The following is an 18,033-nucleotide window of genomic DNA, read 5'->3' as shown; positions in this document are numbered from 1 at the left end:
GCAAATTTTATTTCTGTTCATTGGAAATTAGAAACCATAAGAACAAACTAGTTTCAAAGAAGATTTTAAGAACACTATATATAATTCAAATGTGGTATTAGGAAATCTAAGTGTCTTCATAAACTATGCCATTATGCTGTCCAAGTAAAAGAAAGAACTACTATCATTCAAAGTGATCTAGGTACCACAAAAAGCTACCTAATAGCCAGGCATATCAAATGTCTTAGTCTATGTAATATATATCATATATTTTAGGTGAGTGCAACTTTCAACTGTACACATCAGTTAACAAAATAATACAATAATCTTCTCTGTGGAAGGCTTGTTGGCAAATTAATGCAATATATAAAATGATACAAATCTATTCATTAAAAAGTTAAAGAATAACCCCTAGTATTCATTAGCAGCTTATAATTGACTGTTCAGAATGTGATGTTATGAATGTGTTGGAGAATTTTTCCAGTTATATAATTTAGGCACAATGTATTTTTGAAAATTTCTTCTAATTTGTAAAAGAGACTTAATACAATGATTTTCTGGTTAACTTAATGTCCCACTCTTTTACCCAGTATTGCACTATTTTGGATTTGGAGTTTAGAAATTTATAAATCAGGGCCATGACTTCAAGTCAGTTTCTCAAAAAAAAAAAAAAAACTACAGGCTCATAGTAATAATTATGAACCCCACGTCTCACAAACAAGCCTCCATTTTTCTCTTGTATCAAACACCAAAAACAGTTAAAGACCTAGGTGCACAAAAGATCAAAAGCTTACACAGTAAGCATGAATTAGTGTAATGGACTTGTTGCTTATTCTGAATGACCACCTTTCTTCTATTGATTGCAACTTTATATAAAATGGATGAAACAAATAAGAAGCTACATCATTTCTCTCTTGCTTTGTGTTTTGTGTAGTCTCTTTCCACCACCCTTTATTTGTTGAAAGTAAACCTCAAAACTTTCTGTCATTTTTAGGAATATAAAAGACCAGGCATACATAAATTGAAACTGCAATCTCACATTCAATCCAAGCTCCCTGTTTATGATAGTTCTTGCTTGATTAGGATCTACAAAGAGAAAGAGGTCATACTATGATTTCAGTACTCCTCCAAACCTCAGCCCCAGGACCTTCCCATCAGTCATCTGACACTTCCAGGTTTGGGACAAGAGGAAGGCCTCTTTAAGACAAAAACCTTGTCTCTCTGCTATCCTCCTTTCTTGGCCAACACTGACAGCCACCACAGCTCCATGAAAACAGCGCCCTAATATTTAGGCAGTGATCATGTTCTTCAGCATGGCCTTCCATATTCCTGATACAACTTCATGGCCTCAATTTGGGTGTTCCTCAAAGGCTTCAGAATTCCACTCCTCAGTGTTCCTCAGAAGAGACAACTTATTCTCTTGATGACTTTGTGATTCACCCCATTTTTCACAATGCACCCTACTGATTTTTCACATGGTGACTGCAATCTGGCTACTTTTGGGGCAGTCTTTCATAATCATAAGAGAATTCAATTAAATAATTTCTCTCCTATCATAGAGACTGATGTGGTTTGCACCATCCTTGTAAGGATTAAGATAAACAGTCACTTAAATCACTTTCTGTGGGTTCAAAGACTGAGAAAGACTGCTGGAGTATCTACTTGACCCACAGGAAATTTAGGCCTTTTTATTGCTCAAATGATGGCAGAGAGATGCGCTACTCTCTCTTTCTTAATACTCTCAAAAAAATTATACTGATTTCCAAAATTTCAAGGACAGAAGCAGGTATCAGTTCCTATACTTAATGCAGGCCCTTCAAGTTCCAGAGAGCAAGAATAAGTCTCTCTCACTATACTATCCTGGAACTATGTAAGTATTGAATAATCCCTGCTATTATCTAGATAACTATACTTAGTCATTTATAATCTACAAAATCATTGTCCAATAATTACTATGCATTCCCTAAGGCCTTTTCATTGATATGTTAAAATGTCTAAGCAAGACTCATAAGTAATAATGAGGTAAGCAAAGACTCCCTAAAAGAATAATAAGGACATCACAAACCTGATTCTTTATTGGAACAATGTCAACTTTATATCTGGCACAATCTTGAACCACCAGCTGCATCTCTGCATTTTTTGTAGCAACTAGCTGTTCTTTATGATCAGATGATATTCGAAATCTAACAGCCACATCTCCAAATGTGCCAGCAAGCCTGGTGATATTAATTTGGACAAATCTAATAAGGTCCTGTCCAATAAGTATTGACTGGTGATCTGGATACAAGGCAAATACTCCATGTGGATAATCATTTGCAGACACAGAGAACAATGTGATGCATTTTTCCACATCCAGTTCTGCTCCTCCCTCTACAGAAACTAGCTGCATCACACAGTCCTCCTCTATCTCAGGTATATTATCTGGCAGCAAATGAACATCAAAGCTTGCATCAGTGTCTCCATCAGCCATGGTGAAAAATCCATTGTGGAAATAAAGTCACCAGTGATATCAAATTCACTACTTAATTCCCAGTAAATCTAAAATAAAAGGGAAAAATTCCAACAAAGTTAGATAATCCACTATATTAAACCAAATAAATTAAATATCCCTTTATAAAGTACAAAAATAAATTTTGTTGTGCATCATTACATTCAAAGCCAAATCCTCTAAGTATATGTAAGTTTGTGTAGTATATGAATCACTTCAGGCATTCATTGTAATTTGCAAAACATGATTTAAAATTCTCACTATTTGACCTACTTCTAAAATAATCAAATATTTTGAAGAAAGAAAAGCAATTTAACTAATTTTAGCGCACCAATTCCATAATTACATTAATTAGTGAACCATATATGATATTTTAAAATAAAAATAAGTAGAAAATTTGATGATTCACATCAGAATTTGATTTTGTTTATTTTAAATATAAAGGGAATATTTATAAATTATCAAGAATTTATCATTAATTCCCAAGCATTGTTGAACTCCAAACTATAAAAATTCAACTGAAGAAGTACCAGTTAATATCCATTACTGGAAGAGAGGTTAACTGTATGCAGAAATTTCACAAAATATATTTTTCTGGCAAAAAAAATACCTGTCATTGACTTTAGCCAAATACCAAGAGAACTTCTAAGAGAATCCTCAGTTTATATCAATAAACACACAAATGCAACCCCTTAAAAAACACTTGCTAACTGGAGATATCCTGTTGATAAATAAAGCCTTAAAGAATGTAATAAGTAATTTCTAAAAAAATCAAGAGGCTTACACAGAAAAGGTTCCGTATTTATAGCAAGAAATAAAATACAAAATAGTTCAGTCCTTCACAATGAAGCCTGAGAAAGGTCCTTCATACACTAACTGTAATCATATTGAATTCAGAAAGAAAACCAGATTTGATGAGATCTGCAGAGGCCAGAGGTGCTTAAACGAAGCCTCTCAATTTATCTCAAAAACCCAAGTAATTTTAGTTTTTCAAAAACTTTAAAGAAAAATGCAGGCTCTCTGTCACTCTTGACCACATTCAATAGGTAAATTGGTGTACTTGGAAAAATCAAATGAAAAATAATACTGTAATTTCTCCAAAGGTGCCCTTCACCCTTCTGACAAGGAAAATGATGACCAGTGGTCCTTCCAAATCTGGTGGCTCCACATAAGTCTTCTTAGATAAAGACTCAGGAGCAAAATGAACAACTCCATTTGGATCACCAAACTTTTGTATCTAAAAAAATAAATAAATAAAGACCATTAAAAGAGCAGAGTAAATAAACAACTATGATGAAATTATAGCATCCAACATATTAATGCACCAATAAGCCGAGAAAATAGAAGAAACATAGAAATAACATTTGACTATAATATGCTTACCTACTTGATTAAAAAAAGAGAGTAAACTACTATACTAACTGTTGTCTAAGATGAATAGGTTTTTATTCCATAAAAATAATGGGAACAAGTATGCAGAAAATTATAATTTGCAAAACCTGAAAATGATATGAATTTGATACCTAATTTTTGCTTTATTCATCTTAATTTTCTAGCTATGACATGAAGTGGACAGAGGCAAAAATGCCCTGTAATTTTGCTTAATTTTATGCCTCAAATAGGAAGGACTACACCTCCAGTTGTTTGCTCAAACAACAGTCTGGATGTTGTCAAAGGTGTTCTATAGATATGATTAACCTTAAGGATCAGCTGGCTCTAAATAAAGGAGATTAGCCTCTATAGTGGGTGGTCATTTCCAGCCAACTGAAGAATTGAAAAGCAAACACTGATGTTTCTTGCAGCAGAAGGAAACTGTGCCTCAAAACTGTAACTCAGGAACCTTGCTTGAGTTTGCAGCCTGCTGGCCTGCCCCACGAATTCCCACTCAAGACCCACAGACAGCTTCAGTTCTTTCCTGGGTCTCCTGCCTGCCAACTCCCATAATCACAGGAGACAGTTCCTTAAAATCTCTTTCTCTTTTGCAATCACTCTATGTGTATGTGTCCTACTGGTTCTCTTTCTTCAGAATACTATGACAGAAGTAGATTCTCAAACAAGAGTATTTTCCAAACACACAAACAAAAAAATCAAATAGTGCTCTCTCTCTGTACATTGTTTTCAGTAGCTTACTAATACGGGGCTACTTAATTCCCAGTAATTCTGGCCCTCATGACTAGGTGATTCATATCACATATATAGAATCCAGGTCTAATATAATACCAAATCATTGTGTTAATCAAACAAGTGCATTCTTTCTTCAAAAAACCTGATTTATAGCACATTAATAATTTTTCTTTATTTTGAAGACAAAGATGACATAACAAATACTTCCTCTGTAAAAGTGCAAATATTGCCAAACAAATTTTCTCAAAGATTGTAAAATAAGTATCACTCTCTTAAAACTTTTTAAAAATTGCTAATAATCAGGCTATGTCATGAACAAACATAAAAATAAAAGGGTTTGATCTGTTGGAATTACTATGACTTCTTATGGCTTCATAATTTTCAATTCAACACAAGCATATAGAGTTTCAAACACTATAAATGAATTTGATAAATCTATTAAATCTGAAATTTTGTAGGTAAAGTCAGACTTACAGTTAATGTAATATCTTTAGCTTCGGAGTCTAAGTTAGCGTCTCCTTTCACAAGTTTAAGTTTAATTACAAAGGTCTTTTCAATTTCAATTTCTTCATGAGGATAGATTGTCAGAATTATGGTTCTCACTCCATCTTCTCCATCTCCAAAAAAGAATGATCTGCTCACTGGGTCTGCAATGTCTCTGTTCTGTGGTGGTAAGGTTTCCTGAGAATTGGGTCCTATTATCTCCCAGTTTACCTGCAAAATGTTTTTTTTTTAAATTTTTTAATAGAGAAGATTAGTTTTAACCAAAGGATTATTGCAGTATATGTAGTATTAGAAAAAAACTAACATACATATATTACAAAACTATTATAGGATAAATCCAGAGAATTCCTACTTCATCAGCTTATTTTTTAATAAAACAATGGCATTTGCAAATATGACCTGCATGTCTATGTAGTTAAATTCCTATTGTAAAATGAACAGAAATCTTCATAAGTTGTTACAAGTAACAAATTTTCACATTATAATAAATGTATTTTTAAATTTCAATAATTCCAAATTTCATATTTTTCATATCAACTATGAAGGAAAAAAACAGGGCACTTGTTTTTGCTTGTCACTTGATCTTCCAACAACACTATATGCTATCTTTCTTGGCTTGTATGGTACTTACAGGGCACATGCCTTCCTGGTTTTCTTCTTCCTTTACTTTCAGTCTTCTTTGCTAGCTCTCTGCTCTGAATGCTAAATTTCAGAAGCCCAGGGCTCAGCTACATACTTTCCACATCACTATCTACACTCTTTGATCTCAAGGTTTCAAACAACTCTCTGAGTGTCAGTGCATTCCTAGTCTGTGCCGCAGCCCTGACCACACGCTGTGCATGCACTCACACACTCCCCTGCCTACTTGACTCCTCCACTGGCATGTCAACTAGTATCTCAAATTAACATGGTAAAACAGAACTCCTGATTCACCCCCAAACTTCTGAATATCAGTAAACAGTACTATTTAGCCAATTGTTCAAACTAAAATTCTAGAAGGTATCCTTGATTCCTCTCTTTCTCTCAGTCTCCAATTTGAACCCAGTGAATTTTCCTCCAAAACACACTCAATATCTATTCACTGATCATCTCTTTCCACCACCATTTCTGCAGAGGGCAATAGCCTCCTAACTTAATCCTGGTGCTTCTACACTGCTTCAATGGCAAACCACTTTCCTAACAGTAGTCAGTGTGAGATGCTTTCGATGACAATCCATGACATTATTCCCATTCTTAAGTCTCTGTAATAGCATCCTATTTTCAACTAGAACTGATCTTTCACCTGGAAAAGGAGATTCTATGTGATTAAATACCTATTGAGCCCTCTAATCTATCTTGTACTCTTGTACCATTATTTGCAAGCCCTGACCACTGGGACCTCTCCTAACTCACATCAGGCTATGTCTCTGCAGGACTCCCACATACTTAACTCTCTAACAATTACATGCCCTCAGCCTTCAGCTTCAACATCATATCCTCAACATCCAATTAAAGGTAGCCAGCAGCCAGGCGTGGTGGAACAAGCCTGTGATCCCAGCTAGTTAGGAGGCTAAAGAGGATGTTTGCAAGTTCAAGGCCAAAATCTTAGCAAAATCCATTTCAAAATGAAAAAATAATAAAGGGCTCAGGTAAAGTTCAATGATAGAGTGTCCTAAGTTCAGCCTCCAGTGCCACACAAAAAAGAAAAGTAGACAGCCGGTCATTCACAAATTTATCTCCCAATTTTATAAACAGAGCCTTAATTGTAATCAGATAATGTGTTTTTACTAATTTTATTATTGTTTAATGATGTTTTCTAAAGTGAGCACTCTGTAAGAACACATAAGAGATCTAATTCACAAATATATTCTTAGTACTTAAAACAGGATCAGCACCTAGAAATCTCCCAATAAATATTTGTTGAAGCTGGGCATAGAAGCATATGCCTATAATCCCAGTGGCTCTTAAGAGGATGCGCAGGAGGATCACGAGTTCAAAGACAACCTCAGCAACTTAGCAAGGCACTAAGCAACTCAATGATACACTGTCTCTAAATAAAACACGCCAAAGGGCTGGGGATGTGGTTCAGTGATTCAGTGCCCCTGAGTTCAATCCCTGGTACCGGGAAAGAAAAAACACATAAAAATAAAAAATATTTGTTGAAGTTATTAATTTAAACAGAATCATTAACTTGCTCTCAAGAATTCCTTGAGGATAGATGTATGTCCAATACACTTTTATGTACTTAATCTTATCCAGAAACCATTTTACCCATACAAAGTAATTAATAAATACTATTTATTGATTGTGAATAAGCATATATATTTGGAGAAGAAAATCTAAAATTATATACAATCTATCAAAAATTATTTTTAAAACCAAAAAAAAAAGAATAACTCTACCTGAATCTCCCCTAAGAGTCTTCCAGTTCTTTTGAGGACCAAGGATAAAATCATTGTGGAATTGGGGTTAGGAACAGAAATGTTGCTTTGATTGAGAAATCTTATAGTGCTAAATGGAGATTCACTCTTGGTTATGGTGATTCTGCTCACTAGGTGGCGCCCAAGGATCGCTCCACCAGTAGCTCCAGTGAGAAGAATTTCAAAAGGCTCCTCAAATTCACTGCATAGCGAGAAGGAGCAATTCTGGGTCTAAACATATTAAAATGCTTGTAAAATCCAAATAACTAGTCATTTTCCAAATTGATCATACATATTCAAGGCACAGTAGTCAGACTCCAAATGGACGAAGAGGGTGCTTAACTGAAAGCATGAATGGTCAGCATCAATATTACATAACCTGGGACAGTTATTAGACTTTCCTCCTCTCTTTTCAGTTGCTTAAGGCTTAAGGCAGTGTACTGAAGGATGTTTCCACATTCTGATTAGAGTTTTTAAGTCTCCAGAAATAGAAATTATCTCTCCTATTTGAAAGGAAACACATACACAATGATGGTCCCTGGACCCCTTTCCCTATGCCCAACATCCCCTAAAGTCTTTCATCTGCTCTTTCTCAATGGGGACATGTATTATGGGTGCATGTTAGAGTCAGATCTCAATATCATGTTTTATGTGGGCCCGCACAGTTTCCTGGATTACCAACCTTTCACTGCCATCAGTGATGGAGACATTTATAAAACTTAAGTTCTGTCCATGCTAAAAGGTGACTGAACTGCTGTGCAGCATATAACTGACGCCCCCTGGAACAGCAGAGGAGCTCTGGGTGATGACATCAGCAGTCACGATGCCATAAGTTCCATGCAGCCTCACCACTGGGATCACAGTTGCTCAAACATACTCCTCCACTGTAAGGGGAACTGGGAGTTAACTGGTACACCGGAAAAAGCAACCAACTTTTATATGATTCAGACAAATTAAACTAGGTAACTAAACATAATGTGACAAGGCAAGCTATCACTTTAAAAACGATTAGTGAAAATTTCATGACTCTTTTTTTTTTTTTTAGGAATAATGTAGTTCACTAGATGTTGAAAGTTATAGTGAACAGTAAAGGTTAGAATCCACACAACCTATTTAGTCATTAGTATAGGCATTTCTTCTCTGTGTACCATGTACAAACATAAAGACTTGGTTTATAAGACAATGTTAGCTGGACTTAAGAAACTTCAAATTTATATATGGATTACAAATTTTATATGGATTAGTTCTAAATAGTTTGTTTAAAGATAATAATATAAATAAATAAAATGTATGCTACTTATATGAATACTTAAAAAATCTACATAAAAATTCTGTTATGGTTTCAGGTCCTTTAAAGTATACTGTGAATATGAAAATGCAACCTCAATGCTTGATTTCAATTTAAAAATTAATTTTAAAATCTTTATTTCTACTTGAGCTCTACTAACCTCAATATATTAAAATATCATTTCATATAGTTCACATATCTAGGGATAAATAAGAGTGCACTTACATAAAAAACTATATATAGAGAGGTATTACCCCATGATTCCTGAAAAGAGAGTGAATCAAAATTAAGAAACGGAAAAAATAGTCAAAATACTATTTCTTTCTTCATGCAAAAATTCAACACAACTTTTACTAGTTGTAGACTAAAGTTCAGAAAATTGTAATATCTTGCATGATTTACCCATAAAAGTCATTATTAACCAATTCCTTAAATTATTTTTTGTTGAACTTTAAAAATGTCGAGATAACCAAAGAATTTTGACAGAAACAATGGAGCCAACAAATTACTTGCCCAAGATAGATAACATGTTAATTTTTCAGATTAAATAGCATTTTTATTTGTTATTTTCAGATATACATGACAGTAGAGTGTATTTTGACATGTTATACATACACGGAGTATAACTTATTCTAATTAGGATCCCATTTTTGTGGTTGTATATGATGTGGAGTTCACTGGTCGTGTCTTCATATATGAATATAAGAAAATTATGTCTGATTCATTCTACTGTCTTTCCTATTACCATTTCCCCTCCCTTCCCTTCATTCCCCTTATATTCTTCCTTTGAATAAAACCATTTCCTAGAAAGGGAGCTTTCTCTTTCTCCCTAGAAAGGGATATAGCCATAATTCTCTGTACTCTTTTTCTATAGAAGGGAACTTCTACAAAGGGAAAGTGATACTCAAACTACTTCCAAAAATAGGATCAAGATCCAGACACTACCTCCACCTGCACCAATAACAAAGTCATTTCAAAGGTAATTATTCACTAAAAAGTGAATATTCACTAATTTCTTATGACATAGGAAATTAAATAATTTAGAGAAGTTTTCATTAAAATGTTTAAAACTGAAACATTTTAATAATCCTAAGGTTAAGTATAATTTTTTTTCTACAATTACTTATTTTTAACCATTTGGCTTTGCCATACACAGAATGGTTCAAGACTTCATATTGATAATTAAAAACATTTTCAAAATTAGTAAGTATAAAAATATAAAGGTATATATGTGTGTGCACACACACATATACACCAAACCAAGAAAATTTTACATATGCAAATTCAAACTGAATACTATGTTCAGGTACTTTCTAATTGAGAAGATGGTGGAAAACATACAAGTAAGCCACTTGGACTTACCTTTGAAAGTAGTATACTTAGGGTAAAATTCAATAATTCCCTCTGCATTATCATTTTTCATTATTATGATTCGAACAACAGAGGTGTTTCCTATTTCAGGAGGTTGATCTATCTGAAGTCCATTTTCTTGGATGATAAAATCATATCCTCTTTGGAAAGTCATAAAAAATAAAATTTTAAAACACAAAAAATAAATAACAAATACATAATTGCTTAGCATGAATTGAAAGATCCTTTGGGATCTTTTAGCTCCTATAACTTAGCTCTATTAAGTATTGTAATACTTTTAAGGATACTCAACACTAAGGTACTCCTTTTTTTTAATGATGTTTTGAAAAGATTTCTGTGCTTCTCCCAATTACTGGCACCTTCATGAAACCAAAACTAATATAAAATCACTAAACTTGGGCAATGTGAACATGGTAAATCTATTAGAAAATTTGGAAGCAACTGAAATAAGACAAACCTCTGGAGATCACTTCTGAGCACATGTATAGTAATGAGCCTTGGGCACTCAGAGAGTAAACCAGGTAGGGGTGAGGTTTACATTGCTAGGTTACAAGAGTTGCTTTAAAAATATAAGGAGTATCTTTTTGTTAATTAAATTTCAAGTTAAACCATCAAGATTTAAGAAAATATTTTAATGAAATTATAATTCCTCTATATTGAGGGCAGTTTACTTATATAATAACATTTCTACAAAAGACATATTTTAAGATAGATGTTATTCTCATGGAACAGGCTTTGACTTACAGGGCTTTATGACACTTTATTTTCTAAAGATAAAAAAATGACAGTGAATGATTTTAGTCCTTACAATTCTCAAATTCTGTTTACCTGATATTTATCACCTACCTTGTACTGAAAATTGAAAAGTGGTAAATAAATATTTTGTATTAGGCAAAATTGGAAAACTGAGGATTAAAATATTAAATGATAATAGTAACTATTATCAGTACTCTGAGATGGGTTGTAAATTAGCTGATTACCATACACTAGTATCAAAGTAGTAGTAATTCTAGTGAGTAGGCAACAAGGAAAAAACACTGTGCTATACTACTTTCTTTTTCAGATCAAAGGAAGTCCAGAAATTTATCTGGAAGGACACACTTCTTTCCCAGAATTAAACTTAAGTAGAAACTACTTTTTTAAAAAGCCAAGAAGGCAAAAATATTTAAGTCCCCTTATAATCAATCAATAACACACATATGATCTCACATTTAATTAGCTATTTCTTCCAAAATGAACTTATTCGATTCAAGGGGTGACCAGTTTGACTTTTAACATATTTAATATGTATAGAAATTCATTCCCATTGCCAGTCACTGAATCATTTCTGGGAAATTAAAGATTTGAATTGTAAGTAAACACAAAACATTTTTCCCCCAGCTAGGATGATGTACCCTCTACTTAAGTCACTGAGAGAGAAATATTTTGGTTTAAAAAGTTTTTAAAGCACAAAATTATGTAACAAATGTAAAACTATTTTCATATACAAAAAAAATTGTTCCAGATTCCTATAAACACAAAAGCTATTCTAGTGGAAGAACCCCCTTTGTGTCCTTTGTAAGCTGTGCAGAGGAGAGGAGCTTGCAAAGCTGCTGAACCTGTGAGCTGTTCAACCATGGGTACTCAAGTATGTGCTAAGGGTGTTTTCCATCTCATCAACTGAGCCAGTTCCATGAAAACAGAGAATGAAAGAGACTCATGATGGTTAAATTTTCATCTTCACTAAAAACATATTGCACATTAATGGCCAACCATCTTCCACTCAAAAATTTCCCCACTTTAAAACTGATGTTGGGCACCACCCATAAGAAAACAATATAGCTTTCAGATACACAATGAAAGATGCCCCTCCCTCCAGTTCTTTCTCAGGCACAGAAATAGCAGGAAGCAAATTCTGCCACCCCAGCAGACCTGTGACCTAGAGAACAGTTAGGATCTCTCCTCACCAGATTACTAGACACAGTGTCATGCTCATTCCCTGCCTGCTCTGAATGAATTCACAGATCAGAGCCACATACTCTGTACATTCAAAAGAAAAATTAAAATTCAGAAAAGTGCAAATAATAACACCTAGTCTTTTTCATAATTTCCCTTCTATGAGCTGTTGGAACATCACATAGGTTGAAAAACAGCAAGAAAAGAATAGTTGTACGCCTCAGTATTGGTGTCTACACATGTAGCTTTATTCATTCTCTCTCCCTCTTTTTTACTCATTTCCTGTTTTTCTTTACCTTCCCTGGAGTTCCACCTTTAGAATTGCTACAGAAAATTCTTCAGGGCCTTCAGGATGGTCGTCATCAAGGATTTCAACAAGCAGACTCTTCACCGTCTCTGTCTCTATGGCTTCAAAGAGGAGCTCTCCTGATGCAGAAACAAAATCTGAGCCAGCATCTGCTGTCCCGCTCACAGTCTTGTACCAGAGTCTCACCAGGCCAAAATATCCACCCGAACGGATGATCATGACATTAGCCTAGGCAAAAAGCATTTTCTCATTTGATTTGTATGTCTAATCTACCAGACAACATTATCACTAATTAAAGACTATTTACCAGGATTATGTCGAAATTAAACATGAATTTATAAAGTATATGCTATATGTTAAAATAATGTTAGGAGCAATTTAATGTGTTTGTGAAAAACTTTAGACTATGAACAAGGGAATACTTTTAAAAAGCATTCACAACATCAAAAACAAAAATAATATTAATATTTTTAAGTAAGTCACACCATACCCCCAGTGCTTCCTCTGATACTCGAAGCTGCACCTGTGAAAAGGAAAATCGGCCATAGGGAAAGTCACTGGCCACCACAGTGATGTTGGCCATGCTTCTGGAGCGACTCAGCACTCCTCCCTCGCTGACTTCAGTGAGCTGATACTCATAGAAAGACTTTTCCTCAGGAATATTATCATTCAAAGCCTAGAGAAGGATGAAAACAATCATTAACAGTAAAATCTGTAAAACTTAAACATTCCTTTTACATATAAAGCAGCAACAGATTCTGCAGTATTACCAACCTCCTCATGGCCCACCCCAACACCACACGCACACACACACACACACACACACACACACACACACACACACACACAGAGTGAAGGGCATAATAAGCCAGCAACATTGATACCTGTATCACTACAATGGCTGCAGACTGTCCATCTCACATTGTCAGTTTTCCTGACGTTTGAGCAAATACCCCCACAGAAGGAGGGATGATTCTCCAGAACACTGTGACCTCTCCCCAGATTGCTGGGCCCCGAACAAGGCTACAACAATACAAAAATGTATATTCAATACATTTTGATTGCTGGTACTTTTCCTAAATGTTTACTGAATCTTTCAACAGTAACCAATTTTCATTTATTTCAAGAACTTAATACTTTTAAATAAACTTGTCTATCAATTATAAACTGCAAGAAAGTACTTAGAAAATATTGAGCTAGTGTAGTGTCAATGTATGACAAGCATATTGGCAAAAACTGAACATTAATAGTGGGAGGGAATAAAAAGAAGTTGTTACAGATTTTTAATACATAGGGCATAAAATATGAATAGCCTAACAAACTTCTCCAAAGAATAATAAACACTTCATACATGTGCATACTAATGTAAAAGGATAAATAATCATCTTTGGATAACTAACCCAAAGATAAAATATTGAGTCAAGGGCTGGGGATGTGGCTCAGCGGTAGCGCACTCGCCTGGCATGCGTGCGGCCCGGGTTCGATCCTCAGCACCACATACAAACAAAGATGTTGTGCCGCCGATAACTAAAAAATAAAATAGTTAAAAAAAAATATTGAGTCAAATCTGGCCACTTCATTGATGGCTGCCACCTCTATTCCTCATGAGAAATTTTGAGAGAAACAGACATTCCTATGATCATACTAATTCAGTTATATGATAAGTCCTGACATTGTAACACTTAGAATAAAAAATCTTTGACCTTGATGTTTTTTTAAAAGATGGTTTCCAGCTAAGGCAAACATGCTAACAAAGATGGAATATATCTCCTATATTGCACATTTAGCTACAGAATAGGGCTGAAAGCATGGACTTTTGATCTCAACGCCAGGAGCTTTCCTTGGTGTAGGTTATGCAAATCATCCATTAGTCTGAAACTTTTTTGGGATCTAATTTCTATTTCAGTCTAAAAGGTGCAGCATTTCCAAATGATGCTACATTTATGTAAAATCATGATGCATGAACACTGTATATGCACTAAGAATGGTGTACTACGACTAATCCTTTAAACAATGTCATAACCCCGTAGAAGCAAAGAAAAATCTTGAAACTCTTACCTGATGATAGCAGTACCATTATATTTAGCTGAAGGCTCCCCGATGAGGACATGCCTAAATGATGGAGCTATCCCAACTTCTCCTGGCGCTCCCCTTTCTCCCAGAATGATTATTGATGCACTACCTAAGTTGATGATGACACATAACACAAAAGGATAACTACCCAAAATACATACAGTAATGCTAGAATTTTCCTGACCACAGATTTTGCTTTTTGTCACAGACCCATGAATAGGATGGAGTTTTGATAGCAAAAAAGACATGTAACAATACAAAGTTTTTATAATTAAACTCTGGGCCATTTTTTACTGTGATTATTGTTGATAGAACACACAACAAAAATTTTCTTGAAACATTCTCTACTGATCCAAGTAACAAGTCATCACAGGAACCATATGATGCCTGTTTCTGAAGTGTCAAAATACGTAGTTTCTAGTTTCAGATGAAAACAGGTAAACACTACATATCAAACATAATGTGTTAGTTTAAAACAATGTTGAATTATAAAAATAATATGTTTCCAAATTTAGGAAATCAAAACCATTATTAATATTTCAAATAAATAATTCCAAACTTACATAAGACAAGCACATCAGAGCACATATGGAGCATGCATGAGGCCCTGGGCTTCATTCCCAGCAGAAAGAAAAGAAAAGGAAAGGAAAGGAAAGGAAAGGAATGGAAAGGAAAGGAAAGGAAAGGAAAGGAAAGGAAAGGAAAGGAAAGGAAAGGAAAGGAAAGGAAAGGAAAGGAAAGGAAAGGAAAGGAAAGAAAAGAAAGAAAGCACATGACAAAAATGGGATTACATTGAGCATGTTGTTCTGAAACCTACTTTATTACCATAACAATTATTCATTTTCAATGTAGTTGTTTCTCTGCCACATCATTTTGAATGATTGCATAGCATTCTGCCACATTTAACCAGTCTCCTAATATCACATCATTTAGGAAGCTACCATAATTAATTTTATAATGTTGCTTCATAAAAATGTTTTATTTAAAAAGTCACAGCTGAGCAGTATGAAATCTGACCTGTCTTACCAACATGGGGTATTATAATGTTAATTTAAAAGTGTACTTACCTGAGTACATCTTTATGTTTTAGCAAAATTTTAGGAATTAGAAAACCTAACATTGCCTATCTATGTAACTACTAATTATCTGCTTTAATCTACTTTTTAATTTCTAAAATTTTTCTTACCTTTTGCGGGAGATATTTCTACCTCATCAATTGGTAACAGGTGAATTGTATAATGCCTGTCATTTTCCAGCATGGTGTCTTGCAGTGCATGCAATTCAATGGTCTTCTGAGACTCCATCTATAGCAAATGAGAAGAAAAATAAATCTTCCAGATTGACCAAAGTCAAACTTTGAGTGTTTTTATTAGCAGAATAAGGTTTATGCGTATAATCACTTTTTCAGTCCTTTCTGTTGCCTAGAATAAGGGTTGCATCTAGGGAGAATTATTATACAAAAAAGTCAACTCTAACTATAAATTCCATTTATGCTCTTAATAGGAAAAAATTTAAAAAATTAACTCATCTCTCATCTCCTAAATTTACTGAAAAATTTCAATACTGGAGTTCAATCTTTTAGAGGACAAATGGTTACATCATAATGTAAACTGTAAAAAGTCACAGATTTAATATCTGTAAGGGGAGTTGGCTCCATTCAAGAAGAAAAACAAGCAATGGATGACCTGAGATTATAGTCACAGCTGCAATCGATAGGCTAGAGACACTTGCTGTAGTTAATTATCACTGACATTCTTCTAATGGCCTATTGTCAATGTTAAGTTATCTCTGGCACCTTCCTGGTTAACAATAGTACCACAGGCAGCAATACAGGAGCCTAATTCATAAGGAAAATCTAGTGCTTCCATCCAGGAACCTGGAATTTTATATACACATTTCAAGGTTTTTTTTTTTAATCTTCACCTTTCAGATTTTGTTTTCCTTTGTTCTTATATGTTCCACTTGTTTCTTGCTGAATGCATCCTGTTTTCTTATAATTTTTTCCCCTTGTTGTTAAAACACAGGAATCCTATTTGTTTGTTTGTTTGTTTTTGAGATGAGGTTTCAAGGTCTTGCTATGTTGCCCAGGCTAGTTTTGAACTCCTGGGTTCAACAGAACTTCTCACCTCAGCTTCCCAAGTAGATGGAACTACCTATGCATACCACCATGCTTGGCACAGACTATTACTGATTTTATGTTTCATTCTTTTTGTTTTTGTCCTGAATCTTAGGAGCACATTTTGTATTGATCCTCTTCTGGTCTTCAGCCTTCAGCACTATTTCCATTGGACAATGGATGGCCTTTTATTTCTATTTAGTCTTTGTCCTTTATCTGTCCATTTCTTTTGTTCATTTTATTTTGCTTTTTGGCACTGGGGATTTGAACTCAGGGATACTTTACCATTAAGCTACGTCAGCAGCACTTTTTAAATTTTTGAGAAATCGGTCTCCTAAGTTTCTGAGGCTGGCCTTGAATTTGGTGATCCTTCTGCCTCAGGCTCCCAAGTAGCTGAGATTATAGTTGTGCACCACCATGCCCTGTTTGTTGTTTCTGACCTGGGGTCTCACTATTTTGCCCAGGCTGGTCTTCTGAGTTCAAGTGTTCCTTTCATCTCAGCCTTCAGAGTAGCTGGGATTACAGGTGCTCACCAAAGTACCTGGCTTCTGCCCTTTAAATACCATTTTTCAAATCCGTCCTCATCCTGTCACTCACTCTTAAATGCATTGTTTCTGCTTCTTAATTTTTCTTTCAGTATATACTATTAAAGTCATCCACATTTCTGCATGCAGATTTAATTTAACCTTTTAATTGGTGTGGACAGTCCACTGTTTGCATTTACAATATTTTCAACATTTATCTAATAAGGACTATTAACTGTTGTAAATAATATTACCACGAACATTCTTCTACATGCTTCTTTGTATTTACAGTAATTTCTCTGAGGTGCTATTGGTTGAAAATATAGTTAGCGCTCATAATTTTTGTAATCCCTATTTACACATTTGCCTGCTCAACCAGTTTTTTTTTTGTAACCCCAGAATCAGTGTTCAGGCACTTTTATGGTCATTTGCAGAGATGTGCACACTGGCAAAAACTCTGAGTCATTTTAACATATTTTTCATTTTAAATAAGCACTGCAACTCAGACTTGAATAGCTTTTCTAACACAAAACAATATTTTCTCCTTATAACATATCATAAACTCCTTGTTGAAGACTGAAGATTTCAGCTCTACACTTGGAGGCCATTTAAAACAGTGAATTCCCCAACAGAAAATTAAAATGGAAATGAAATGGAAATACATTGACAATGACAAAGACATCTGTTTACATTATGAGAGTGGAAACAAGAAAAGTCACGTCTTGTTCTACCTCAGGTGGGAATGTGCTCATTGGGCGAAGCTTATTTTCCACCACTATTTGTGTGTCCACAAATGACTGTGAGAGAAGCAAGAGTACTGATTTGGAGATTTACAAATAAATTTTAGTCAACAGGCAAATTCACAAATGTAGCGTTGTGGATAATGATCAACATGCATCATAAGAATCAAGAAGAATCATTACAC

The 18,033-nt window shown here is 34.6% G+C and overlaps 1 protein-coding gene across 1 annotated transcript in view; it reads right to left on the bottom strand.

The window, feature by feature from the left end:
• Positions 1-18,033, bottom strand: part of LOC101970633 (adhesion G-protein coupled receptor V1-like) — a 105,762-nt gene that overhangs the window by 38,264 nt on the left and 49,465 nt on the right. Inside the window, 12 exon segments of the mRNA XM_078036158.1 lie at positions 2,045-2,463; positions 2,466-2,517; positions 3,555-3,704; positions 5,066-5,305; positions 7,477-7,696; positions 8,177-8,378; positions 10,145-10,293; positions 12,385-12,623; positions 12,886-13,071; positions 13,280-13,418; positions 14,454-14,577; positions 15,655-15,772. Of these exon segments, the coding sequence (XP_077892284.1) occupies positions 2,045-2,463; positions 2,466-2,517; positions 3,555-3,704; positions 5,066-5,305; positions 7,477-7,696; positions 8,177-8,378; positions 10,145-10,293; positions 12,385-12,623; positions 12,886-13,071; positions 13,280-13,418; positions 14,454-14,577; positions 15,655-15,772 (2,238 nt within the window).

Source organism: Ictidomys tridecemlineatus, unplaced genomic scaffold (assembly GCF_052094955.1).
Source record: "Ictidomys tridecemlineatus isolate mIctTri1 unplaced genomic scaffold, mIctTri1.hap1 Scaffold_215, whole genome shotgun sequence".
In the NCBI taxonomy this organism is placed as follows: domain Eukaryota; kingdom Metazoa; phylum Chordata; class Mammalia; order Rodentia; family Sciuridae; genus Ictidomys; species Ictidomys tridecemlineatus.
Note: the sequence above shows the minus strand (reverse complement) of the source record. Positions and strands in the feature narration are given on the sequence as shown.